A 27,101-nucleotide genomic window follows, 5' to 3' on the forward strand; every position below is an offset into this window, starting at 1 on the left:
TTTAAAGGCCAAGAAAAACATCTAATTTAAAAAAAAAAAAAGCGTGGGTAAGGGGGGTTATAGGATAGGCTCTCTTTGCAAAATACAGTTCTCCTTTACAAAAAGGTACAGTTATCCTTTACACAAAGTCATTAACATAGTCTAACAAGAGAGTTCTCTTTTGCAGGAGTTTAGGGAGTTAAACCTTTGTAGCATAAGGTATTCATGTATTGTGTGATCTGCTACAGTGTTCTGCTTTCTGTTCCAGCAGTGCATGCTTTTCAGACTCTTCCAGGTAGAAGCAACCTATGGTTTCCTCGGTCATAGGGAGGAAGTATCCAATTGGATGCTGGCACCCCATGGGTCTTTGGTGGACATCTTGGGTCAGCCAGAATCTACTTTAGACTCCTGGGTTTGGCATGAATTTTGCAAGTGGTAGTGTAGGGACAGGATACTCGTCTGTCAGTTACAGTGCTTAGCATCAGGGAAAATTTCCAGAGAAGTAGGGAAAGTGCAAGGATACGCCATCCTTCTGGAACCCTCCCAATCTGGGTACAGACTGGCCAGGCCGTATTCCACTCCGAGACAGACGCTGTCAGCTTCCCTGAGACTTCCATCTTCTGACACATTGCTGTTACACCTTGTGAGTGTTCCCGATTGGGTTGTCATCCTGCCTGGCATAACCGCTGCACACACTGCACCTACCCACAAGTCCGTCACCTCGGTCCTCTTCCCTGATGATGCGGTGTCCTGGGATCACAGCATCACTGAGTTGCTGACCGTGCGCAGTAACCAAGAAAAAAAAAAAAAGAAGAAAAAAAAAAAAAAACTGAGGGGACTGTGGCCATGAGTAAGCAGTTCCCGCATATATAGGTGCAGGATCACCCAAAAAGTGGAAGTGACTGTCCCGAAGGTGGATGCATCATGTGCGGGCCATGGATGGGCAACAGTGTCCCAGGAGTTGGAATGAATATAGTGGGAAGATTGTAGTGGTCACCATGGACTGCAGTTGAGGAACACAGTTCTACTCAGTTAATTACAAATTACATATACATTGGTAGAATGCACAAAATAAGATGCATCTGTCCCTTTGCACACCCGAAAGTGTATATAAAGCCAAAAATTTTGAAGTTTTAGAGTAGGGAAGGATTAAAGCCCAACTCCAGGCACAGACATTTTCTAAAATTTTTATTTCACACACACAGTGTCACTTTGTTAGTACTTCAGGAGTGGATATATTATAGCAGGGAGCCACGCTTCCAGCTGCATTGGAGCAGTTTGTATGGTTGACACCAGTTACGGTGTTGTGTGTCAGTCTTCCCCACACAATGAGCTGCATTTTGTGAATGGCACAGCAGAGTGTGTGTGCGGGGGGGGGGGGGGGGTTTCGTCACAACAGCACAACTGGTGTTTCTGATGCAGAGGGTGGCTGAAAACATGGCTCCCCACTGAATGGAGCCCTCAGGGATTCCATAAAGTTCCTTAAGTACTAACAAATTGGCAGTGCTTATGTAAAAAAATAAAATAGCGGTGTCCAGAGCTTTAAAAAATTTTTAGGTTATTTTCACTAGGTTAGTCACTTCCTGTACTGCAGATGCAATAAATCTCTCCAAACAGATTATCATCTTTGAGAATGTTGTGACAGAAAAGGGTGTCCCAGTTGGAGGATTTTCACTGTTTTGGTGATAATCACTAGGAAAACTAGAGCAAGAAAAATGCTGACTATGATCCTATGAACACCATCCCTACAGTCAAGCTTGGAGGTGGAAACATGATGCTTTTATCTGCTAAAAGGTACAGACTGACTTTGCGCATTGAGGGGCCAATGGACGGGGCCAAGTATTGTAAAATCTTGAATGAGAACCTTCTCCCCTCAGCCAGAAGACTGAAGATGGGTCTTCCAGCATGACAATGACCCAAAACATACCACCAAGGCAACAAAAAGAGTGGCTCAAGAAGAAGCATATTAAAAGGCTTGTAAAGACAGAAGGTTTTTTTTATCTTAATGCATTAAGATAAAAAAAAAAAAAAAAAAAAAAAAAAAAAAAAAAAAAACTGTACAGCAGCCCCCTTTAGTCCCCCTAATACCTACCTGAGCCAGTCTTTATCCAGCGATGTTGCAGGTGTGTCTAAGCTGTCCGGGACTCACCTCCTCATTGGCTGAGACAGCAGCGCAGTGCAATTTGCTCCCACTGCTGTCAATAAAAAAAATCAGTCAGCCAATCAGGAGAAAGATGGGTGGGGCCAGGCCATGGCTTCGTAATCGAATGGAAACAGGGAGCTGTGACTTAGCTTGGGTGCCCCCATAGCTAGCTGCTTGCTGTGGGGGCACTCAACAGGAGGGAGGTACCAGGAGCACAGAAGAGGGACCTGAGAAGAGGAGAATCTAGGCTACTCTGTGCAAAACCAACTGCATAGAGGAGGTAAGTATAACATTTTTTTTTTTTTTAATAACAAACAAGATTTTACAATCACTTTAAGGCAGTGGTTCTCAGCTCCAGTCCTCAGGACCCACCAACAGGACAGATTTTATGTATTACCTTGGGGAGATGTAGACAAGAATACTGCCTTAACTGAGCAGCAAATTATATCACCTGTGATGTATTTCAGTTATCTTGCAAACCTGGCCTGTTAGTGGGTCCTGCAACCGGAGTTGAGAACCACTGCTTTAAGGTCATGGAGAGGCCTAGTCAGTCTCCAGACCTTAATCCTATAGAAAATTCATTGAATGAGCCAAAACTTCGAGTTGCCAAGAGACAGCCAAGAAACCTCAAAGCGTTTGTTGACCCCCAAAAAAAAAAAACCCATGGTATACAGCACGGTGCTTGTGCTGTGTCATTTGGCCCCCTGTAACACCTGTAATACCTGGCAGATCCTGCCTGGCCATGTCCTCCTCTTTGTAAACTGACCATGATGTATCATGGCTGCTCAGCCCTGACACCGTGGTCAGTTTATGCGCCTTCGTCATCCGCAGCCCTGCTATCTGTCTCCTCTGTGCTCTCTCCCCCTTCCCTACCTACCTGTCAGCTCGTGACCGTGCCCTCCCATGCAACTCCTGTTACTCAAATAACATCTTCTGTGTTCTAATCCTGTGTGCCTCCTGTGTGAGTGATTTATGCAAATAAAAAAAGCCTGCTATGCCTAATTTCACAGCTCTTCTCAGTGATCACATGATTGGACAGCTCTCTTTCTCTCCTCTCCTGAGTGATGTCACCGGGGAATCTCGGCCCACCCCACTGCATTTTTCAAACGGGGAGAGGAGAAAGCCAGCCAATCATGTGATCACTGAAAAGAGCTGTGAAATCAGGTCTAGAAGGCTTTCTTTAATAAACCACACACACAGGGGGACACAGGATTAGAACACCGAGGGGATGGTATGAAGATGTGAAAGTGGCTTAACAACAACTTTAGTCCCATACACACTATTAGAATTTCTGCAGATTTTTGTCTTCACATTTACCAAAACCATATAATACGAGGTCAAACCTTTATGCCCCGTACACACGGTCGGACATTGATCGGACATTCGGACAACAAAATCCTAGGATTTTTTCCAACGGATGTTGGCTTAAACTTGTCTTGCATGCACACGGTCACACAAAGTTGTCGGAAAATCCGATCATTCTGAACGCGGTGATGTAAAACACGTACGTCGGGACTATAAAACGGGGCAGTAGCCAATAGCTTTCATCTCTATTTATTCTGAGCATGCGTGGCACTTTGTGCGTCGGATTTGTGTACACACGATCGGAAATTCCGACAACGGATTTGTTGTCGGAACATTTTATAGCAAGCTCTCAAACTTTATGTGTTGTAAAATCCGATGGAAAATGTGTGATGGAGCCTACACACGGTCGGAATTTCCGACAACAAGGTCCTATCACACAGTTTCCGTCGGAAAATCCGACCGTGTGTATGGGGCATAAAAGTTTCAATTTGTATGCAAATCAGGCAGGCCCCTTGCACTACATGTTTTTGGTAAATCCGAAGACAAAAACCTGCAGAGAATCTAATAGTGTGTATGGGGTCTAAGGATTTAGAGATCTGTAAAGAGTGGACTAAAATCCCTCCTGAGATGTGTGCAAACCTCATAACCAACTACAGGAAACTTCTTACTTCTGTGTTTGCCAACAAAGGTTTCTCCACAAAGTACTAAGTCATGTTTTGCTTGGGGATCAAATACTTATTTTACTCACGAACTGCAACTCAATTTATAGGATTTGTTTTATGTGTTTCTTTTCTGGATTTTTGGTTGATATTCTGTCTCTATCATTTAAAATACACCAATGATAAAAATTATAGAGCCTTCATTTCTTTATAAGTGGGCAAACACAAAATCTGCAGGGGATCAAATTAATATTTTCCTCACTGTATACTATAACCTGCTCCACTATTATGCCATTAGGGAGCAACAGTTTATTAACACCTAAAGCATAGTACACACAATCCGAAAATTGGATGAAAAATACCACTTTCCAAGCGATCGTACAATAATCTGATCATTAGTACACAGCCTTCGAAAGCTGATCACAGCCGTTCATCCAAAATGTTTAGAAGGGACAAACATGAAAATTTCTCGTACGATACCAGAAAAAAAATACAATACATTACATCACTTCTGAAGTTGTTTTCTGTCGTATGAGAATTTTTGTAAGTTGATTAACGTCTTCATTTTCGATATGAGACTAGCATTGTAAAAGAAAGGACGACCATTCGTCCAATATTCTCATGGTGTGTACGAGGCTTAACTCAACGTTTAATGTTCCTTTAAATCGTTAATTCCTGAGGTGGAGATGGCCACGTCATCTACCTGCCTCTCCACCTCACCCAATCAGAGGAAGCTTTGTATTCATTCATAGAATACAAAGCTTCTGTGAATGGCTAAGCAGTGCTCAGCCTCACTATTTTGTTCTGGGAATGGGACAGGAAGTCCCCACACCACTGCTGGAACACAGCGCTGTACAGTATGGAGCTGAGGCTACATACAGCTAATACAGTGTGCTGAGCGGGCACACTTGTTAAAGTGGATGTAAACCCAATATCATTTCTAAACTACTGCCATAGGGGTTATCTATAAGGATATACATGCCTCCTGCATGTATCTTTACCTGTCAAATGTCTCCCCTCTGTCTGTTATTAGACCCGAAAAACTGCATATTCTGTGGGCGGGTCTGTTGTCTGGAGCTCGGTGGGTGGAGTCGTGATGTCAGTAGACTCCCCGCCCACCTCTACACTCCCCTTGTCAATATGCATTTTCTCCTGTGTATTTCTAACACTGAACTTCTGCTATGATCTTTAACATCCAGTGAAAAGACAGGAAAGTAACCACATGACTTCAGCATGCCAAACCATGGTGAGGTGTGGAACAGCCAATCCTTGCAGAGCTGCTGAAGAAAGGAGTGGGGGAGGGAATTAAAAAATAATGCATGTCTTAGGCTAGTGCACGAGATGTAAATCACCTGTCACTCACAGCAAGGGGGAGGATTTGACAAAGTTTTTCTCAGTTTATCAAGATTTTTCTCATTGAACAATAAAAGAGGATTGCTCAGAGATGGATTAACTCTGTGTGGCAAGACTGGGCTCAAAATGATAGGAAATCTTAACATTATATAAAAAAAAAAAAAAAAATTCGGGTTTACATCCACTTTAATGCAGTAAATGTAAAAGGGACTTGGACCCTTTTCACACTGGGGCGGCAGGTCTGTTAGGGGTAAAGCGCTGCTAGTTTTAGCGGCACCTTACCGCTGTTTAAGCGGTACTTTTAACCCCCAAGAAGCGGTTAACAAGGGGTTAAAAATTGCCTGTGTTGCAGCGCTTCCGAATCACTTTTCAGGCACTTCGGAAGCGCTGCCTATTCTTTCCAATGGGCAGGGGCGGTGAGGGAGCGCTGTATAAAGTGCTCCTACACCGCCCCAAAGATGCTGCTGGCAGGACTTTTTTTCCCATCCCGCAAACGCACCGCCCCAGGGTGAAAGCACTCCGGCTTTCACACTGGGGAGGCATGAGAAGCAGTTCTCAGGCGCTTTACAGACTCTATTTTTAGCGTTAAAAATGCCTGAAAACTGCCTCAGTGTGAAAGGGGTCTTAAAACAAAAAAAGTTAGACTAACTGAAAATTTTCAGCCAAAACAAGTTTTCATTTGATAGAAGATCCTGTTTATAGGTTTGATGCACCTTATAGAAACAGTCTGCTTTCTATTTTGAACCTATTAACTTTACAGATATTATATAGAAGAGGTTTATTGCCTACAGTTAAAGCAACATCAATACCTATAATACAGGAAAAGACTAAATCTCCATTGACCACAATACATACTATGTTAATCAGAATAATTAAAAGACAGAAAATTGCAAGTTTAGTCTAAATTCAATGATTTCCAATTAGGATGCAGTATAAAAATTGCAAATCAGTACAATAACCGATTACAAACATTTTAGATTGTCATTTGCAGATCACTGAAAACAAAATGTTTAATGAGTTGATTGGAACTACTGCACATTAAAATTCTTAACGTTACATTAAATCTCATCATCAATTGCTTACATCTCTCTACTTATATAGGAACAATAAGTTTTTTTATCCAAGGATGAGGGGTCTCATTAGAATGCAACACCTCCCCATAATAGAAACATTAACAAGATGCGAAAATGGGAGTTTTAAGGTGCCAAATTACTCAATTTGAAACAAAATCAAAATTTACAAAATTGTATTACCGTAATTTTGATTTTTGTTGCAATTTGAGTAAATTAGCACCTTAAGAGTCCATTCACACAGGGACGACTTGTCAGGCGACCTAGTCGCCTGCCGTTCTGTGCTATGGAACCGTTCTAAGGGGAGCGACGCAAGTCGCTCCGACTTAGAAAAAGGTTCCTGTACGACTTCGGGGGCGACTTGGGGCGACTTGCATAGACTTCTATACAGAAGTCGTCTTGCAAGTCGCCCGGGCAGTCGTTTGCAGGTCGCCTCGCTGAGGCGACCTGCAAGTTGTGTTGCCCCTGTGTGAATGGGGTCTAAAACTCCCATTTTCGTACCTTGTTGTTAATATCTCTACTTATATAGTTGCCAATAAATTAACAAAGTATCTAAATGGCAAAATGGAAGACTTGAGAATTTGCACACCAGAAGCCATACAAAAAACACCATACCTTATAATGACACACTGGTTTTCTCTGTCAATAATCATGTTTCTGTACATATTGTCAGCCAATGCATAGATATGTGGTGGGTTTTCATACTGAGCCTAGAACAAAAGAATGAATAGTGTAAGATTGGGGTGAGTAAACGCAAGCAGTAGGTGCATTCACAATGAATTGTGTCAGTCCAAAACTGTATTTGAAGGGCATGGCAGCCCACTTTTATTTAAAAGCAAGTCAAAGTTCATACAGATAACTCTTCCCACACAGGGGCTTCTCACCATCACTGCAAAGACATAACATTCAGCCTTCTGGTTCTCTTGTGGCACCTCTGCAGGGTCTTCCTGACCATCAAACACACCCCAGTGGTATGCGCAGACACTGAACATTAGCTATGCGTCTTTCCTTGCAGTTCCCTCTCTACAGCCTCCTGTCTTCTCCCATCCCACATGGACTTCCTCTCAGGATTGGGCCTTTCTCTGTCCCAACCTGACCTTGATGCATGGTGTCATCTCACATGGCTCTTCTCAGACACACTGACCTCCCTCAAGAGGTTGGGGCCCTGAGCTCGAACTCTGGCTCTATTATGAAGCCAGTACACACAGTAATCAGTGTGCTTAGTTCTCTAAAAATCTGGAGTAAACCACCATTTTACCTAGTATCATGGGGTCCCTCTGCTACAATAGTGGTATTTTTTTTTTTTTAAACAAATGGTTTTCATCTACATTTATCAAGAATTTAGAGTATAAAGGACACACTATTGCAGCATGGAAGAATTGAGTTTGTAAAGGGTAATAAAGTTGCAGCAAAATAATACACAAGAGAAAATGTCAATAAAATGTATATGTTGAAAATACTATTGAAGAGAATCAATGGTGAGTTTATCCCCAATCAGACATATAGGAATCAGGGGCATGTGGAGTTAGAGGTACAATTTCATCTCATGGCATAAGGAGATGTCTTCTCACAGTTTTTTTAGAGCTTGCATATATATCAATAGGAAGAGGTAGCTAGTGAGGCATTAGTTCATTTTGACTATGGTATTTTATTTTTAGGAAGGAGGGAAGTGTCCGGAGATGTAGATTTTATGCTTTCTCTGGTACCTGCATTGGACTAAAGGCTTGGGCTACACAGACTTATATAGGAGTAGACTACAGTAGTAGAGGAGAACAGGGTGGGGAGGTGTGCAGAGCTCTCATCCAGTCCCCGGTTCATCTGCTAGACATAATTCGATTGATTCAGAGCACTCTCCATAATTCCACAGAACTTTATATGTGTCAGCATTAGAAGGGAATTTACCTCATCCAATATTTGGCTCTACCTTTTAACAAAACATCTGGGCCGTTTTTTGAGGTCTGCTTATTGCGGTCCACACTTCACTGGTTCTTCTTGCTCTTGGGGTAACATTGGGATATTCTTTTGGTTGGTGGATGCAGTGCTGTACCTAAATTACGTTGGTTATTGATATGGTCTCCTGATGAACCTAATTGACAGTGAAACACGTTGAGACCCTTGACCACATCCTGTATTTCTGGCCTGTCTTCATATGTTGATTTATGCAAATATATATGGTTATTACATTTATTCCAGTTGGGCAGTACAAGATAATCACGCCTCTGAGTGTTCCTTTAACTCTGTATTGACAATACATGCTTTTATAAAATTTGAGATATTTATATAAAAGGTTGGAGTACTTGACATTTTCTCAAGATTAAGGCCCCCTTCACAAGGGACGGATCTGTTGGACAGACTTCGCTAGCTCAGCGAGGGATTGCTCCGTTGATCGCGGCTGAGCAGGCTGATGATAGGTCAGTCTCCGCTCACTGTGCAAACTAACCGGTCAGAGCCCAGCTGTTCTCTATGGGGAGATCAGATGAAAACGGACAGCCTGTCCGATACCTGAAATCGATACTTTTAGGCTCGGTTCGTTTGGCAGAAATTAAAAAAAAAAAAAAAACAACAACTGATGACTCATTCAGCGATCACTGGTGTCCCCCTGTTGACAGCTGAAGTGTAAACAAAGTCCTGGCATTTGGAGCTGTCCAAAAAAAAAAAAAAATCAGCCGGGCAATGTTTATGAACATTGCTCAGCTGCTGAAACAGATTGATAAAAGGATAGATAAAACATTTCTTTTTTTTGTTTATACATCAACATATCAAAGGGATGAACAGCGATCTGTAGGTGAAGTCAGTTTAAAGCAACCTGTCGAGTTAAAAAAAAAAAAAAAAACTGTAATATATACCGTATATATTATATAATAGTTCTCCATTCTTGAGGAACCCCTGCTAAAAATTAGAAATCTACAATTCATGATACATTAGTGTGATGGTCAGTGAGAGGAATGGTCCTTACACTTGTGTTCATTGAGAAGAATTACCTCCTTACAGATAGCTAAAAAGATCAATGGTGTCAGTGGGACCTTATCTGAGAGGCAGAAATTGCCCAATGCTGAAGGAACCCCTAGCAACCTCTGGAGGAACCCTGGTTGAGAATCACTGCTCTAAAAGATAGGTATAAACAAAACAAAAAAAAAAAACTTAGACAAATTCCTATGACGGAAGGCATAATGACAATAGAAATTTGACCATGTCGCCAAAACAAAAAAGTTAAAGTTAGCTTTCAATTTACCAGAAAAAAACAAACAAAAAAATTATAGAAAGCTACTTAACCACGTCCCGCCTGGCCTATAGCAGAATGACGGCCGGGCGGTGGTTCAGTTATCCTGACTGGGAGTCATATGACATCCTTCAGGATAACAGCCGCCACGTGCCCGTGGGGGGCGCGCATCGCTGCGATCGGTGGTGCGGTGTGTCAGTCTACACAGTCCAACGGAGGCTTTTTACCACGTTGCACAAAAAGTAAAAAACGCAGAGGTGAGGAAATACCACCAAAAGAAATCTCTATTTGTGGGAACAAAATGATAAAAAATTTGTTTGGGTACAGTGTTGTATGACCGCGCAATTGTCATTCAAACTGCGACAGCGCTGAAAGCTGAAAATTGTCCTGGGCAGGAAGGTGCGCAAGTGCCCGGTATTGAAGTGGTTAAAGAGTTGTTTCTCTGCCTTGGTTTCCCGTATTACATTCCTCACAATGGTGGAGTTAACAGCCTTTGACAGCAATCAGAATATAAGGGAGGGTTCATAGGATGAAACGTCTAGCATTTGTCTACACAGGAAGTCTATTACTATCTTTCTCATGGATCTCCAAACATTTCACATGCAACAGTACATAATATCCATTACCCATGTTACATGAAGCAACTTTAGGTTTACTATTATGTTAGTGAAGAGCAGGAGGGTAGAGTTATGGAGAAAAATCAACCAGCATTCCACAGTTATCAGCATTGAGTGGGCAGAACCTGAGATTATCTGGCATCAGTTACCCCCATTATTACAAATTCATTTCATTTCAGGCAATGGGAAAAAAAAAAATGAATGCCATAGTCAAAGGAAACATGTAATAAGTAAAATATACAGGTTACCACTGTTGTGATACAATATAGAAAGTTACAGTGAATCAGTGTCTTAAATATATATAAAACCTTCTCCAGCTATAAAAAAAAGGAAAAAATAAATTCTTGAGTATGTTGCTGCTTCAAGTGGTTGTAAAGTCTTCTCTGCATTAAAAGGGGTTGTAAACCCTCCTGTTTTTTCACCTAATGCATCCTATGCATTAAGGTGAAAAAACTTCTGTCACTCAGCAGCCCCCCGTTTTACTCACCTGAGCCCGTTTGTTCCCCCGCTGGAGACACGCTCTACCTCTCTGCCCGGGGTTCTCGGTTCTTGATTGGATGGATTGATAGCAGCGCAGCCATTGGCTCCCGCTGCTGTCAATCAAATTCAATGATGCAGGCGCCGGGGGGCGGGGCTGAGTACGGCATTCTGTGTCTATGGATGCAAATGCTGGACTTAGGAGCGCGCCCGCACGGTAACCCCCTGGGAGAGCGCTTCTCCTAGGGGGTTTGCAGATGCGAGGAGCCCCGAGAGCCGCCAGGGGACCCCAGAAGACAAGGTTCCGGGCCACTCTGTGCAAGTGGAGGCAAGTATGATTTTTATTTTTTTTTTTAAATAACAAACACATAACACAAAGGTTTAGTAACCCTTTAAGGTAAAAAAAAAAAACCTTCCATGGTCAGCTCCCCCCTAGCCCCTTCCCTAAATTCTTACACGAGCGTGATCTTGATCCATTGCTCTGCCCAAGAGCAGCAGCCTCTCCTGCCTCCTCATTGGACATGGAGGCAGGAGAGGAAGCCATTGGTTCCTGCTGCTGTCAATCAAAACCTGTGAAGAGGGAGCAGGGCCATGTCAATAGAAGCACACAGCTTGGCTCAGGATCAAGCCCGTATGAGTGCCCCCATAGCAGTGAGCTTGGCATGAGGGCACTCAGAAAAGGAGGAGAAGCCAAGAGCACTAGCAGGAGACCCCAGAAGATAAGTTTCGGGGGGTGCAAAACAATAGCACAGAGCAGGCAAGTATGACTTGCTAGAAGTATGGCTAGAATTATTGCTCTCGCTCTACCGATTGCGGCGATACCTCACACGTGTGGTTTGAACACAGTTTTCATATGCGGGCGCTACTCGCATACGTTTGCTTCTGCATACGAGTTCGGCGGGATGGGGCGCGTTTACAATTTTTTTTTCTTCTTCTTATTTTACCTCTTATTTTTTATTTTGTAACAATCCCTTGTAGAAGAAAAAAAAAAAAACATGACAGGACCTCTTAAATATGAGATCTGGGATAAAAAACCGTCAAATTTCATATTTACACTAAAATGCAAAAAAAAAAAAAAAAAAATTATTATTTTTTTTTTAAATGACAAAGAGGCCCTTTAAGAGCTATGGGCGGAAGTGACGTTTTGACTTCGCTTCCACCCTGCGATGTTATGGAGACGAGTGGGGGCCATCTTCCCCTCACTCGTCTCCATGCCCAGCAAGGGTGCAGATCCGATTGCCTCCGTCGCTGCAGACGGCTCCGGTAAGCGGCGGAGGGTACTGGGGAGGGGTGGGAGGGGGAGGCCCCTCTCCTGCAGCCGATAAAAGTGATCTGGTGGCGAATCTGCCGCAGAGACCACTTTTATCTTGAAGCGGACCGTCGGCTGAAGAAGAGGATACTGGGGTTATGGCAGCTAGCTGCTGTCATAACAACGATATTCCACTTCAAATTTAGGATGTATAATCGGCGTGCGGCAGTCCGGGAGTGGTTAACTAAACCCATTCGATTTTAGTAGACTAAAATACAACTAAAACAATTAAGATGCCTAAGATATGACTAAAACTAGATTTTAGTCAAAAGACCATGACTAAAACCAAATCGAAATTTGATGTCAAAATTAACACTGGTCTCAACAGACGATCTCCTTGCCACCCACGTAACACATACATGCTGCGGCAAAGAGCTTTAAAAAAGAAGTTCACTCTTTGGGAAAAAAACAAAAAAAAAAAAACAAACAAAATGCCCATTTTTTGCAGGTAAAAAAAATTAGCATTTTTTGTTGAACCTGTAAAGCATTGCACCAGCGATCAGCAGATCTGCCAGTGTATAGGCTTGCCCATACATCTCGTGCAGGTAAGCAGATACAATCTGACAGGAAGCATGAATAAACTACCATGGCCCTCCACAGCACCATAGTAGTTCAATGAAAATTACAAGCTGACAGCCACAAAGGCTGCTGGACCTTGTAGTTTTGCATGCACAGAGCTCGGCCAATCAGTGATACAGCTGGGCAGACGGAGCCCATTTAGGCCACGGCTTTTTTAACCACTTCCAGACTGCCGCACGCCGATATACGACCTAACTTTGAAGAGGGATATCTTTGTTATGGCAACAGCTAGCTGCCATAACCCTGGTATACTCTTCTTCAGCGGGCAGTCCGGTTTCCAATAATAGTGGTCTCTGCAGTGGATTCGCCGCAAGATCACTTTCATTGGCGGCGGGAAAGGGCCCCCCCCCCGCGCTCTCCGCTGCTTAGCGGAGCAGTCAGTAGCGGCGGAGGTGATCGGATCCTTCTCCTTCCTGGGTATGGAGATGAGTGAGGGGAACATGGCCCCCACCCATCTCCATACTGTTGCAGGGCGAAAGCGACGTCAAAACGTCACTTCCGCTCATTTTTTTAATTTTTTTTTATTGCATTTTAGTGTAAATGTGAGATCTGAGGTCTTTTTGACCCCAGATCTCATATTTAAGAGGTCCTGTCATGCTTTTTGTTTACATTCCTTGTAATAGGAATAAAAGTGACAATTTTTTTTTTTTTTTTAAAGAACAGTGTAAAAATAAGAAATAAAAAAGGTAAAATGAGAAAAAAAAAAAAAAAAAAAATTTTTAAAAGCGCCCTGTCCAGCAGTGAACACATACGCAAGTAATGCCCGCATATGAAAAACCTCACATGTGCGGTTTGAACACCGTTTTCATATGCGGGCGCTACTCACATATACTTTTGCTTCTGCACGCGAGTTCGGCGGGATGGGGCGCATTTAAAATATTTTTTTTTTTTTCTTCTCATTTTACCTCTTGTTTTTTATTTTGTAGCAATGCCATGCTTTTTGTTTACATTCCTTGTAATAGGAATAAAAGTGACTTTTTTTTTTAAAGAACAGTGTAAAAATAAGAAATAAAAATATTTTTTAAAAGCGCCCTGTCCCGCAGCGAACACATACGCAAGTATCGCCCGCATATGAAAATTGTGTTCAAACCACACATGTGAGGTATTGCCGCAATCGGTAGAGTGAGAGCAATAATTCTAGCCCTAGACCTCCCTTGTAACTCAAAACATGCAACCTGTAGAATTTTTAAACGTCGCCTATGGAAATTTTTAAGGGTTAAACGACCATTTTATTCTCTAGGGTGTTTCGAAAAAAAAAATGTATAATGTTTGGGGGTTCTATGTCATTTTCTAGCAAAAAAAAATGTTTTTAACAACAAATCTCAGAAAGAGGCTCGGTCCTTAAGTGGTTAAATTGTGACAGCTAGTGCGGCAGGAGAAGAACCCCGCTAGCTGTCACAACAGGAATTGGGGAGGTGGGGGGGCTGGTCCGTTCGTAACATGTTACACCCTGAATATGAGTGTAACATGTAATTAAAGGTGAACTTCTCCTTTAATGCCTACATGCTGCACATATTCATGTGTCCATGGATGGCTGAGGATTCTGTGCTGACACTGAGCTCCCAACACAATGACCAAGCCATCATAGACTGATCCCGGTCTCTAGTAATGATCAGGAGCTGGTGGGCCATGATCTTGTGACCACTGGGATAGCCAATTACAATGGTCACATGATCAGGCAGCCCGTCACGCCACCCGGGCATAAAGGTGCAGTTAAACAGGACCCTGAAGCTGCGCAAGAAGGGGTTAAACAGGAACTTCATAGAACTTCTAAAAAATGAATCAGGGTAGGCAATGATAAAAGTGCAGAATACATTCAGCCAGACATAATAAAAAGGCATTTAATGAATCTCTCATTTATTAATATGAAAAGAACATCTATATGAAAGTAGATTGCTGGGAGTTACACTGTATAGTACCAGGGAGGAAGAGAGGGTGACGAACATATACCAGTATCTACAGACACGTATACACACAGTCCTCGTGCCTAGTGACACACAGTATTGTGTGATTACTAATAAAAGAGGACATCCATTGGACAGGACTTGCTAATGCTCATATGACCACAACTTCAAACCAAAAAAAGCGTGGCTTCATTTTTCTATTCTCAGCAAGAAAAGGAAGTGTCCAGCTGGATTTCATAGGACTCATTGTTCAGACATGTTGATTCATCTATTTTATCTGGAACTTCTTGTTTTATCCCTTTACTGATTTCCTCTTTGTATATTCGTAAAGAATAACAAAATAAACCTGATCCTAGCAGACATGGATAGGTTATTTAAAAAAAAAAAAAAAACCCAGCAATTACAGTTAGGTCCATATATATATTTGGACACAGGCACAATTTTCATACTTTTGGCTCTGTATGCCACCAGAATAGAATTAAAACTAAACTATCCAAATAGATTTGAAGTGCAGACTTTCAGCTTTAATTCAAGGGATGAAAATAAATCTCAAGCACAAATTTTAGGAACTGCAACCATTTATATACACAGTACCCCCATTTTCAGGGGCTCAAATGTAATTGTGCAAATGAATAATCATAAATAAAATGTTCATGTTTAAGGTTTTGTTGAGAAACCTTTACTGGCAATGACTGTAGTCTGGAACCCATGGACATTACCAAAGACTGGGTTTCCTCCTTTCTGATGCTTTGCCAGGCTCTAACTGCAGCTGTCTTCAGTTCTTTGTGGGTCTTTCTGCCTTTAGTTTTGCCTTCAGCCAGTGAAATGCATGCTCAATTGGGCGATTGACTCGGCCATTGCAGAATATTCCACTTCTTTTCATTCCAAAGCTCTTGGGTTGCTTTTGCAGTGTGTTTTGGATCATTGTCCATCTGTACTGTGAAACGCTGTCTAATCAACTTTGCTGCATTTGGAGTAATCTGGTCTTACAGTATATCTCTAATCACTGCAAAATTCATCCGTCTACTTCTGTCTTCTGTCACATCATTAATAAACACCAATGACCCAGTGCCACTGGAAGTCAGGCATGCCCATGCCATCACACTGCCTCCACCATGTTTTACAGATGACGTTGTGTGCTTTGGATCATGAGCTGTTCCAAGACTTCGCCACACTTTTTCTTCCCATCATTCTGGTACAAATTAATCTTAGTTTCATCCGTCCAAAGAATGCTTTTCCAGAATTGGTCTGGCTTTTTTTAGATTATTTTTGGCAAAGTCCAATCTGGCTTTTCTATTCTTCAGATTTAGGAATGGTTTGCACCTTGTGGTGAACCTTCTATATTTGCTCTTGTGAAGTCTTCTCTTGATTGTAGACTTTGACAATGATACGCTCACCTTCTGGAGAGTGTTCTTCCCTTGTCTGGATGTTGTGAATGGGGTTTTTCTTTACCATAGAGCGGATCCTGCGATCATCCACCACTGTTGTCTTCCGTGGACATCTAGGCCTTTTTATGTTGCTGAGCTCACCAGTGCATTCTTCTTTCCTCAGAATGTACCAAACTTGATTTGGCCACTCCTAATGTTGCTGCTATCTCTCTGATGGATTTGTTTAATTTTTGAAGCCTTACAATGGCCTGTTTCACTTGCATGGACAGCTCCTTTGAAGGCATGATGTAGGTTCACAGCAATAGTTTCCAAATGCAAATACCACACTTAGAATCAGACCTTTTACCTGCTTGAATTGATGAAGAAATAACAAAGGAGTTGCCCACACCTGGCCATGAAACAGCTTTTGGATTCAGTTGCCCAATTACTTTTCGTCCCTTGAAAAGGGGGGACGTCTATTCTTAAGAGCTGTAATTCCTAAACTCTTCCTTCGATTTGGATGTACATACCCACAAATTAAACTTGTTTGCAATTTCAGCCCATATCCATTATATAACTATAGCTTGAATATGTTTTGGTAAATACCTGAAAAAATATTAAATTGTGCCTGTGTCCAAATTATATATTTATATCTGTATATACTCCTACCGGCCACTTTATTAGGTACACCTGTTTAATTGCTTGGTCACATAAATTGCTAAATCAGCCAATCACATTGTAGCAACTCAAATGCATTTAGGCATCTAGATGTGGTGAAGACGACTTGCTGAAGTTCAAACCGAACATCAGCATGGGGAAGAAAGGGGATTTAAGTGACTTTGAACTTAACATGGTTGTTGGTCCCTGACGGCCTGGTCTGAGTATGTCAAAAACTGCTGATCTACTGGGATTTTTAACCATCTCTAGGGTTTACAGAGAATGGTCCAAAAAAAGAGAAGACAAGAGAAAATATCCAGTAAGTGGCCATTGTGGGGAGGAAAATGCCTTGTTGATGTCAGAGGAGAATGGGCAGACTGGTTCGGGATTATAGAAAGGCAACAGTAACTCAAATAACCACTCGTTACAACCAAGGTATGCAGAATGCCATCTCTGGACAATAGAAGAGCAACTGCGTGATGCCATCATGTCAATATGGACCAAAATCTCTGAGGAATGTTTACAACACCTTGTTGAATCTTTGCCAGGAAGAATGAAGGCAGTTCTGAAGGCAAAAGGCCAGCGAGTGTGTGTCTAATATATATATATATATATATATATATATATATATATATATATATATATATATATATATATATATATATATATATATATATATATATATATATATATATATATATATATATATATATATATATATATATATATATATACATATACACATACATACATACATACATATACACTCCTTTGTACATGAAAGTAGTACTAAGTAGTCTTGCCGTTTACCAATCACTAAATGATTTTCTTGCCCCCCCCCCCCCCCCCCCCCTCTGATTTCACCTGGTTAGCTGGCCGGTAACCCAACTCCTGTATTATAGTGATGAAGGAGCACAGGGGAACCTTGGACAGCAGCATTGTCTGGGGGAGGGGAGAGTTACATGTACTAGCAGATTTAAACCAAACTCCAGCCAATACTTTATCAGCAGTTATAGCAAACTTTTTTTTTGGGGGGGATAAAGGCTTCAGATAAATATATAAAATCATTGTAAGCATCTCCTATTAGTGTTACATGGTTTGTCTCATCTTTGTAACTGATACATTCTGCTGGAGAGCTTGTTCTTTTGAGAAACAGACTTACTGGCCAGATCAGAAGATAAAAATAGCAGAAAGCCTAAGAAATAAAACTAATGCAGCCATCACAGCCAAGAACTGGCAAGCTGCAATATAATAAATAAGGAAAAATGTAGCAGCGCTGCTAGATTTTTTTCCTTATTCTATTTAGTGTGTATCTCACTTCTAGCGGCTGCTTGTTTTTTATTTTTATTTCTACTGTTTTCACCTTTAATTTTATTTTAACAGATGTTTTGAAGTAGCGCGGTATTTTTTCTCACTATTTATTTGCAATATAATAAATGTTTGCTTTTGGGTTTACTACTGCTTTAAGAAAAGTTTTTAAACTGTACGCTAGGCTGCTGAAGAAAACAAAATCAGATTCAGTTCTGTATGCATTTAAAAATAATTTAGGCCATATTGACAATTGTGTTTTGCGGTAACACACAGTAATACATGAACATTACAGCAGAGCTATGGTGCCATTCATTACAAATCACTTTTTTTATAAAAGCTTTACAGTACTAGTACTATTCCAATTAGTGTGGATTTAATTAGAATACATGAGAATCCTAGTTCACTTACATTTGATACTTGACTCACGATTTAAAGCCAAACTCTGAGAAACCTTAAACAAAAAAACAAAACTATCCCTTGAAGTAGGGCTGTGCCCACGCTGCAAGGGTTAAAGAGCATGTAAACCCAACAGTTCATATTCCTGATATGTGCCTACTGTACCATGTACTTGTATGAGAAAGTATCATGTTCTCTTTGTATTACTTGCTTTGTGTGAAATCCCTGGTGTTCCTGCCAGTCCCTCTGCTTTCCTATTAAAAACTGACCACACTAAGCAAGGAAAACACACAGTGGTCAGTTCTCTAGCTATGCTGGGAACTCCGTGTGCTCTCCTTCAATTATCAGACTTGTCCTGACCCCCCCCCCCCCCTGCACAACCTTTCACTGGGGAAATCAGTGTACTGCTGTTTCTCCTTCACCAGCTCTTATGCAGCTGAGAACAGAGGGAATGAGATAATTTATAAAAAGGGGGGGGGGTATATAAAAAAAATTATAAATTCCTATCAATGAATCACTTTGCTTGTTTAGGTCTAGGGGGGGCAAAGAAAAGATGATCAACTTCTAAGATGTTCCAAGATGCTCCACACTGCTAGACAGTTGTCCACAGCATCTTCTCCCCCGTGCTCTACTGGTCTAAGGTCCAGTCATCAAGGCCAAAGTAGGGGCCATAGCCCTGCGTTGGATCTGATGACCATTGCCAAGGGATAGTCCACTACCAAAGCCAGAGGGAGCGCCATCTGCTGGTGGAGTGGAGGATGACACAAGTTAAAGTGCAAAAATGCTTTCCCACTCTAGACCAGCACTTATCACTTGCAATGGGGCTGTGACCACTTAGCGAGGGTTAACCATTAAGTTTCCCCAGAGGTGTGCTTTAAAACTGAACTTTGGGGTGACAATAATAAAAAACAGTCACTCCCCTTGTGCAGAGAGAGTGGTCTTCCATTTGCCCCCCTCTGTATATTTCTGCAGGCTGTCTGTAGTGGGGTGTTGTCCTGGGTCCTACCCACAGCTCTGCTCTCTGTACACACTATGTGCAACACAGTGATGATGTCACCACTACCTTTACGAGATAATATCTGGATTTGCAAAGTCATTTTGTGCCTACAAAGTTGAGTTCGGTTATCATAGAGAAATAAATATAATTACAGGCTTTTGTGCCTGGAGTTCAACTTAAAGCTAGATACTTACAGCTCCTTGATACATCTCAATCTCCTTTTCTCCAAAGTAGGGCATTTGCTTGAATGGATTCACAGAGATCAGCACTGGGCCAATATATGTCTAAGAAGAGTTAAGGATATATAATGCACAACATCACTCAAAGAATTATAACTGAACAGGATATACACTAATTAAATCAACCAATCAGCTTTTAGATGTTACTGTTCGAAGTTGAGTTGACTGCTGATTGGTCGGTAAGCATTCTTGTATTTTGCATATCCGTACTCGATAGGGTCATACAGGCCTACAGAGATGAAAAGCAGAATAGGATTATTCAATATCTATTCATTTCATTTGCACTACAACATCGCAAGCTCGGCTTTATAGTAAATGTCGTTGTTTCTTTTGGTGCTCCAGGTTCACCGCTAATTAGAGGCTTTATTTTTTTGTACAGTAGCAGTGTTATATTTTAAGTCCTCTGAAATGAGGCTTCCACCCACTGACCTCGTAAACAAAGTGTAGATCTAAGTCTGGCAGTTATATCAAAAGTCAAAAAAAGGAAACAGACATCCAAACATCAGCCCAGATCCAAATCCTCTGCATACTTTGGATTAACTAGAACAAACTGACAATACCAGGAGGCTTGATAGATACGCAGCCATCCACAGCAACAAATCCTATTTGAAATTTCATTAGGATCATTTCTGATTGGTTGACGTGGGTCATTACACCCCCACTGACTGTATTTCTCATTAATATTGCTTTAACTCTGCAAAATAAATGGTTGGAACTACTGAATATCTAGACAGCAAATGCTCTTTAGGCCTCATTCACATGTGCGTTTAGGGGTTGACTATGAATTTCTAACAGAGACTAAGCAGGGTTCCTGCGAACAGCTATGAGTGGGAAGCCCCATATAAAGCATTGTGTGGCAGACAGCGTTAGCAACCATTTGTGACAGTTCGCATGTAAAATCGGACATGTAGCGAATACTTGTGGATGATGCCCAAGCAAGCTATCTGCTAAATATCAAAATCCCATAAAAGATATGTAATATTGGAAAAGTATCAACTTCATTTGTATACATCTGTATAATGGTTTTTAGGCCAGAACATGGCCCTGTGTGGTTTTTAAACAAGGTCATGCATTTTTTTAATAATCTTGTAATAAAAAGGTTTTTTTTTTTTTTTTTTTTTTTTTATAAACGGTAATTCTTTTTGGTTTGGTTGCCGACAAAATCCCAAGGAGGGTTTCAAAAAACAAAACAATGGATGATCAGCCTTGGACGCAAAGAGCATCTGCAGATAATTGCTGCATTATCAATCATGCGCAAATGGCTGTGGGCTCCTCTAGCCTCTGATGGCTTTGTATGGGGCTTCCCACAGGTGTTCACAGAAACCCTGTCGAGCTTCAGATATAATAAAATATATATATATATATATATACACACACACATACACACACACATATACACACACTGTACATATATATACACACACACACACACACATACATACATATACACACACGTGAAAATGAGGCCTTAAGCTTGCCATAGATGGTTTGAATCTCAGCCATTTCAGCAGGGACCAGTCGATTGCACCAAAGTCAATCTATCAATCAACTTGGATACAACCAGCTTGTTGGATTTCCAAAAGCAGATCCACCAATCAACTTGGATACAACCAGCTTGTTGGATTTCTACAATGCGATTATTGTCAGTGGTTATAGCTGCTAGCAAGCATTGTGTTCTCCTGGCAGGGACAGCTCCCCCCCCCCCCCCCCCGCTGGAAAAAAAAAAAAAAAAAAACCAACGCTACAGGAGGGATTCCCCCATCAACCCATGGTAGCGGAAAATAAAAATTGCATAATTTATGGCCAGCTTTAAAGTGGTAGTAAACTCTGTTCTACCACCTATACCTACAGGTAAGCCTACAATAAGGCTTAATTGTAGGTACTGCGAATATCTCCTAATTGTGCACTGTTTAGGAAATATTCAGAGTGCATGCAGCCGGCATGGTATGCTGGACCTTCAGAACCCGTGCGGTAAATGGCAGCTCCCGCACACATGAACACACAGGACATTATCACGCTCCCTGCCACTCATGTAGCTGGGAGACCGTGAACATGGAAAGAAGACTGGGGGAAGATGGAAGCCCAGTCGGCGGTGACAGCACAGAGCTCAAGGGCTTTGTTTTAAGGCAAGTCTCTCTTAAGGTACTTGTCTACGATGCATACTAGCACATTATGACATTGTCTTGCAGGGGAATTTTTTTTTTTTTATTTTTAACTGCAGTTTACTGCTACTTTAATTCTTTGCAATCACTATGCTTAGCTACAAATTGTTGAAGAAAAGCAAGTTATAGCATAGCACAGCCCAATTCTGCACCAAACTGACAGCAACTCTAGCAATTAAAATCGCCAATTGCCAACCAATTATCTGCGAAAAATTGCCGGCACGTGATCAGCCCAAGATCTGAAATAAATTAAATAATATTTATAGAATGGATATGAAAGATTTAATATAGAACTGATAAAAATGCATGATGTCATAAATACAAGCAGCCCCTCCAGACCTTCATGCAGATCAGATTGTGTTTTTGGCACAAGTTCAAAGATCTGTGGCCTCATAGGCATTTTTACTAGAACATCTTTCATAGATGGAAGTGTTTGTAGATAACCAACAGGACCATTGGAGTGCATGTCTAACAATCCTGGCTTACAGTGGCACAGATTAACACTCATTCATGCCTTACTACATAACAATCAGGTCATTCAGGGTCCGGAGAACACTAGAAGAATATAAAACCAGAGAAATGTTCTTGTTTTCAACTGTGCTTTGTTTGCTGCACTTAAATGCATTCAGTAATAGAGTGACCTAAAAATAATCAAGTCTACAATTCCCTTCAGACATGTAACAGTTGTAGAACAGTTTTCACTCAATAAAATAAGCAATCTACTCCTATGTGTCCCATGTTCTAGTTAAAAATTCTTCAAACTTTAGTGATACATCAAAATATGCATGAAAGGACCAAAAAAGAAAGTCTAAAAAGGACATACTACAACCATCATAAGGCATAGACCATGGAGCAACAATTAATACAGTTTCCAATTAAATGATAGACTTATGTTTGTGGGTTTCCTGGGCCATTATTTTAGTAGCTTTTCAAATAGGTTTGTGCCAAGTGGGAGTTTTAAAGTGCATCTAAAAGTCAAAACTTTTTTTTATAGTCAGTTTTCATTGCGGTCTGTGTCCCTGTTAGGGAGATTCACTCTCCCTTTGCCCTAGTAACCACTGTCATTGGGACTGAAAATTTTGAGCTGTCACCAGAACTGGCCCATTCACACCAGTCAGGTCTGTTACGGTGCCATTAACAAAGGCACTTTCAGTTGCAAGTTAATATTTACTGTGTTAAGGCAGCCCATTCATTTGAATGAACTGCCCAATGCACCACAACAGAAAAAAAAAATTGCCCCAGAAGCATTCATAGCAGTGTGTTACCATATGTTGTGGTGCCACTCACAGCGAATGGCATCGTGCACAAAGGGACATGTCATGCACATTACCAAAACAGTCTGCTGTGAAAGGGCCCTAAAAAAAAAAAAAAATTTCCAATGAGAACATTGTACTGGTGGCAACGAAGAGGAGGTTTACCTCAATTTGCATGGCTTTTTGGCTTTTCTATCACTTCCTTTGATTTTTTTTTTTTTAGTATGGGACACAGATGGAAATAAATAACGGTTTTAACCATTTCCGACACTATCCACTGAAAAAAGTTTGGTCTTTAGATATAACTTAAGGTTCCGAATTTCCCAACTATGGTTTGAAATATTTCATACATTTCTACATTTTGCAAAATGTATCCAGATACCCATTACTACACAATCTGTTGAAAAGTTAGAGCCCTATTCGCTAGCATTATCCAAAGAATAATAGTGGGAGGATTTGGGTTTTTCTGATTACAATGGCTGTTCTGGCCAAGAAAAGGGCCTCTGTCTAGGGATAGCTATAAACACTACATAGTACAAAATGACTCACATATACCAAGACAACACAATTTGGCATTATGAGGACACTTAAAAAAAAATAAAAATATATATAATAATCATAATAATCTTCCGCCACAATTTACAAATGTTAGGGCAGGCCTATATTATATGCCAGATGATAGCATTATTGTAACAAGTAATAAACACAGGAGGGAGCAAGGTCCCCATTTTAAAGTAGTAATTTGTGTTAAACATGCATGATTTACAGTTTACTTAGATTATTATTGGCTAAAATTAATAATTCAGCATAGCCTTCCCTATCTAACGAGAGCTGTAGAGACTTCCATTTCTTTATTGTCGAGAGGGATGCATAAGACATATGTAAGGGGGTTAGAAATAATAAGATCTAGGGCCTTGTGATCTGAAAAGTTAAATTCGATCCAAAGCAGAAGTCTATTCCACTAATTAATTTTTATATATATATATATATATATATATATATATATATATATATATATATATATATATATATATATATATATATATATATATATATATATATATATATATATATATATATATATATATATATAATTAATTAGTGGAATAGACTGTAAATCATGCATGTTTAACACAAATTACTACTTTAAAATGGGGACCTTGCTCCCTCCTGTGTTTATTACTTGTTACAATAATGCTATCATCTGGCATATAATATAGGCCTGCCCTAACATTTGTAAATTGTGGCGGAAGATTATTATGATTATTATATATATTTTTATTTTTTTTTAAGTGTCCTCATAATGCCAAATTGTGTTGTCTTGGTATATGTGAGTCATTTTGTACTATGTAGTGTTTATAGCTATCCCTAGACAGAGGCCCTTTTCTTGGCCAGAACAGCCATTGTAATCAGAAAAACCCAAATCCTCCTCCCTATATATATATATATATATATATATATATATATATATATATATATATATATATAGTGGTTGTGATTCTAACCAGCCACCCTTCTTACTGCTAGGCGAAACTGCTATCCACTACACCACTGTGCTGCCCTTACATAATATATAATAATACAGGAAACCTAAAGGTCACCACGTATGGCAATTTGCATATGGAGCCCACTGGCATGCTCAAGAATCCAAGCCTTGTATACAAACAGTTGTTTGCCAAGGCACACTAATGTTCTCTTGTGCTAGCTGCTTCAACCAATGCCAATTGTACTGAAAGTAACACACCTGATTGTAAATTTGGAAACTGCAGACCACTATTAATGTGGGTTATATGTATCCATATTTTTCTAGCAAATGCAGAAATACTAGCAACATTACAGAGAAATCCCTTTGCTGGTTGTAGTATTATCTGGTGCTGCATTGGGTCCCCCTTTCATGGCATTGTCCAATGTCCTTCTTGGGGAGGCGAGTAGGAGAAAACAGATCAGCCTGGTAATGCAGCACCAAGACGTCTGCAGTACAACTTTTAGCAAAAGATAAGGTTTTGTTGTAGAGAAAACTATACAATATTAAAGAGCAAGACTTCATATATATCTTTATATCCCTCTCAATAAGCTCAAAGGCAAAGTATTGATACATTAAATGATGGCTGACGGCTAATTTCTCTGTGCGCATCAAAAACAGGATGCAGAACGGGGGAAAAAGTATTTCCATTCACAAAAAGCTACACTAAGCTATTCTTTTCAAACCTAGTAGGGACAAAAATGAAAGGGTGGCTTTGATGTGAAAAGTTAACAGCTCCAATATTAGATTCTGCTGAGTGTGGTGCAGACTCGTTTTTACTCTCATTTGTAGTGAAATACATTTTTATATCAACTTAACATACTCCCATACTTCATCAACCTATTTTGCATCTATACTCATGCCTATGTCACCAACTTAAAATTGGGTACATGGTCTTGATTCATCTGAAATAATAAAAGAAACATAGAAATGTTCATTAAAAAAGTAGGGAGACCAGTGGATTAGTGGATTGTTTTTTGAATTGTTGAGTGAACAGCACTACTTGTTACATCATCTTGTAATATAGTCAGAGGCTACATCTTACTTCAAAATACTGTTAATATACATATTTGAAAGGATACAAAGATAAAATCATCCATGTAACGCTTTTTTAGGTTTTCCACAATAGAGTCTTCTGTGATTTTGGAAAGGAGGACCATATCATCCACCCCACTGTGCTTGACATTATGACTCTGCCAGTGGTATCTATAGTGTCCTTTACTTCCCTGGAAAAGAAGATCAGAAACACAATTTAAAAATGATGACAAAATTAAAATAACGGTGCCACAGTAAAAATATTCATACAAATCTTTTGTGATCCAGTTTTTAATTTATATTGTGCCAGATTTTTTAAGTTGTTAAATTAAGTTCCAGCATGGATGGATTATAGTCCTACAGTTACAATTAATTTTTTCACCTAGTTACCAACATGTAAAAACGCAAAACACAAGAAGCAGCACTGGGTAACAGGATGTAAAAACATTTTTTCAATGATAAAGTGAACTTTACTTACATATTAACAGCTTGATACTTGGCAAAATAGTTGAAGTTTTTTTGTTTTTTTTTACCACCATTAACTGCCTCCAAAATCCCTAGTTAAAATATTCAATTTACAATTGAAGAATTCCGGAAACTAGACATATTCCAGTTTCTCTTTTTATTGAATACTGGTTATTAAACCAAGCTTACAGAGAAACGGTCACATACTGTGAATAAAAAAAATACAGCATCTCCAAGTAAGCTTCCATTTCTTTTAAAGTGCTACAAACTACTCCGATAGCTCCTGTGGTCATTGGCTCACTATTTGATAGTGAACTTGTCCATCCTATTCTGAGCTAAAAATAAAAGCACCTGAGACAGGAGGGTTGCAGGTCAGGGCAGGTGACCATAAGAGCTGGCCGATACTTGCACATTAGAGTGTTTGGGGTGTCCAGATCACTCTAAAAGAATTCAGCCAAAAGGATTCAAGTACTAAAGTTATAAATTAGTACTCATAAAAAAATGTGTATATTTTAATTTGAAGCTGAAGCGTATTGTATACAAAAAATCCCTTCCCTTGCTACCCCTCCCTGATCAATTACCATTTTTTAATCAAAGGATTACGTTTCAAGAAATACTTCTTCTGAGACCCAGTGATGTCATCACTAGGTCTTTCTGCTGGACATTGTGTTGTTCCAAGATCAAGTTTTGTGGGAGGGGTTGGCAGACTCATGTAAATGTCGCAGCCTCTTTCCGCCTTGGATCTTCTTACAAGAGCCCTCGATTTATATAAAAAAAAAAAAAAAAACACAAACACACAACAAACACAAACACACATTTAGGTGTTCCTGCTCCTCCGATTTCCACTGGGTGCTGCAGACTTTATCTGTGCAATCTTCTGATGAGTCGTTTGATTACAGGAGTGTAATCAAGCAACTGATCAGCAGATTAGACCGCTGAAGTCTGGGCATGTATATCTAGGATGTCAGCAATGTGTTCTTTCATATAATGCCTGGGAACAGCAGTATAGTGACTAACATCAGCCCTAAAGATTATGCCCAAGAAGAGAAGATGATTGATGGCAGAGAAAGCCAATAGCTGTG

At 40.3% G+C, this 27,101-nt stretch overlaps 1 protein-coding gene across 1 annotated transcript in view; it reads right to left on the reverse strand.

Annotated features, from left to right (window-relative positions):
• MYO1E (myosin IE) overlaps window positions 1-27,101 on the reverse strand; it is a 235,103-nt gene that overhangs the window by 140,372 nt on the left and 67,630 nt on the right. Inside the window, exons 2-4 of the mRNA XM_073618829.1 lie at window positions 25,602-25,745; window positions 19,538-19,627; window positions 7,125-7,219 (exon numbers count right to left, since the gene is read on the reverse strand). Coding sequence (XP_073474930.1) covers window positions 7,125-7,219; window positions 19,538-19,627; window positions 25,602-25,745 — 329 coding nt within the window. The remainder of the gene's footprint in view (window positions 1-7,124; window positions 7,220-19,537; window positions 19,628-25,601; window positions 25,746-27,101) is intronic.

Source organism: Aquarana catesbeiana, linkage group LG03 (assembly GCF_042186555.1).
Source record: "Aquarana catesbeiana isolate 2022-GZ linkage group LG03, ASM4218655v1, whole genome shotgun sequence".
In the NCBI taxonomy this organism is placed as follows: Eukaryota; Metazoa; Chordata; class Amphibia; order Anura; family Ranidae; genus Aquarana; species Aquarana catesbeiana.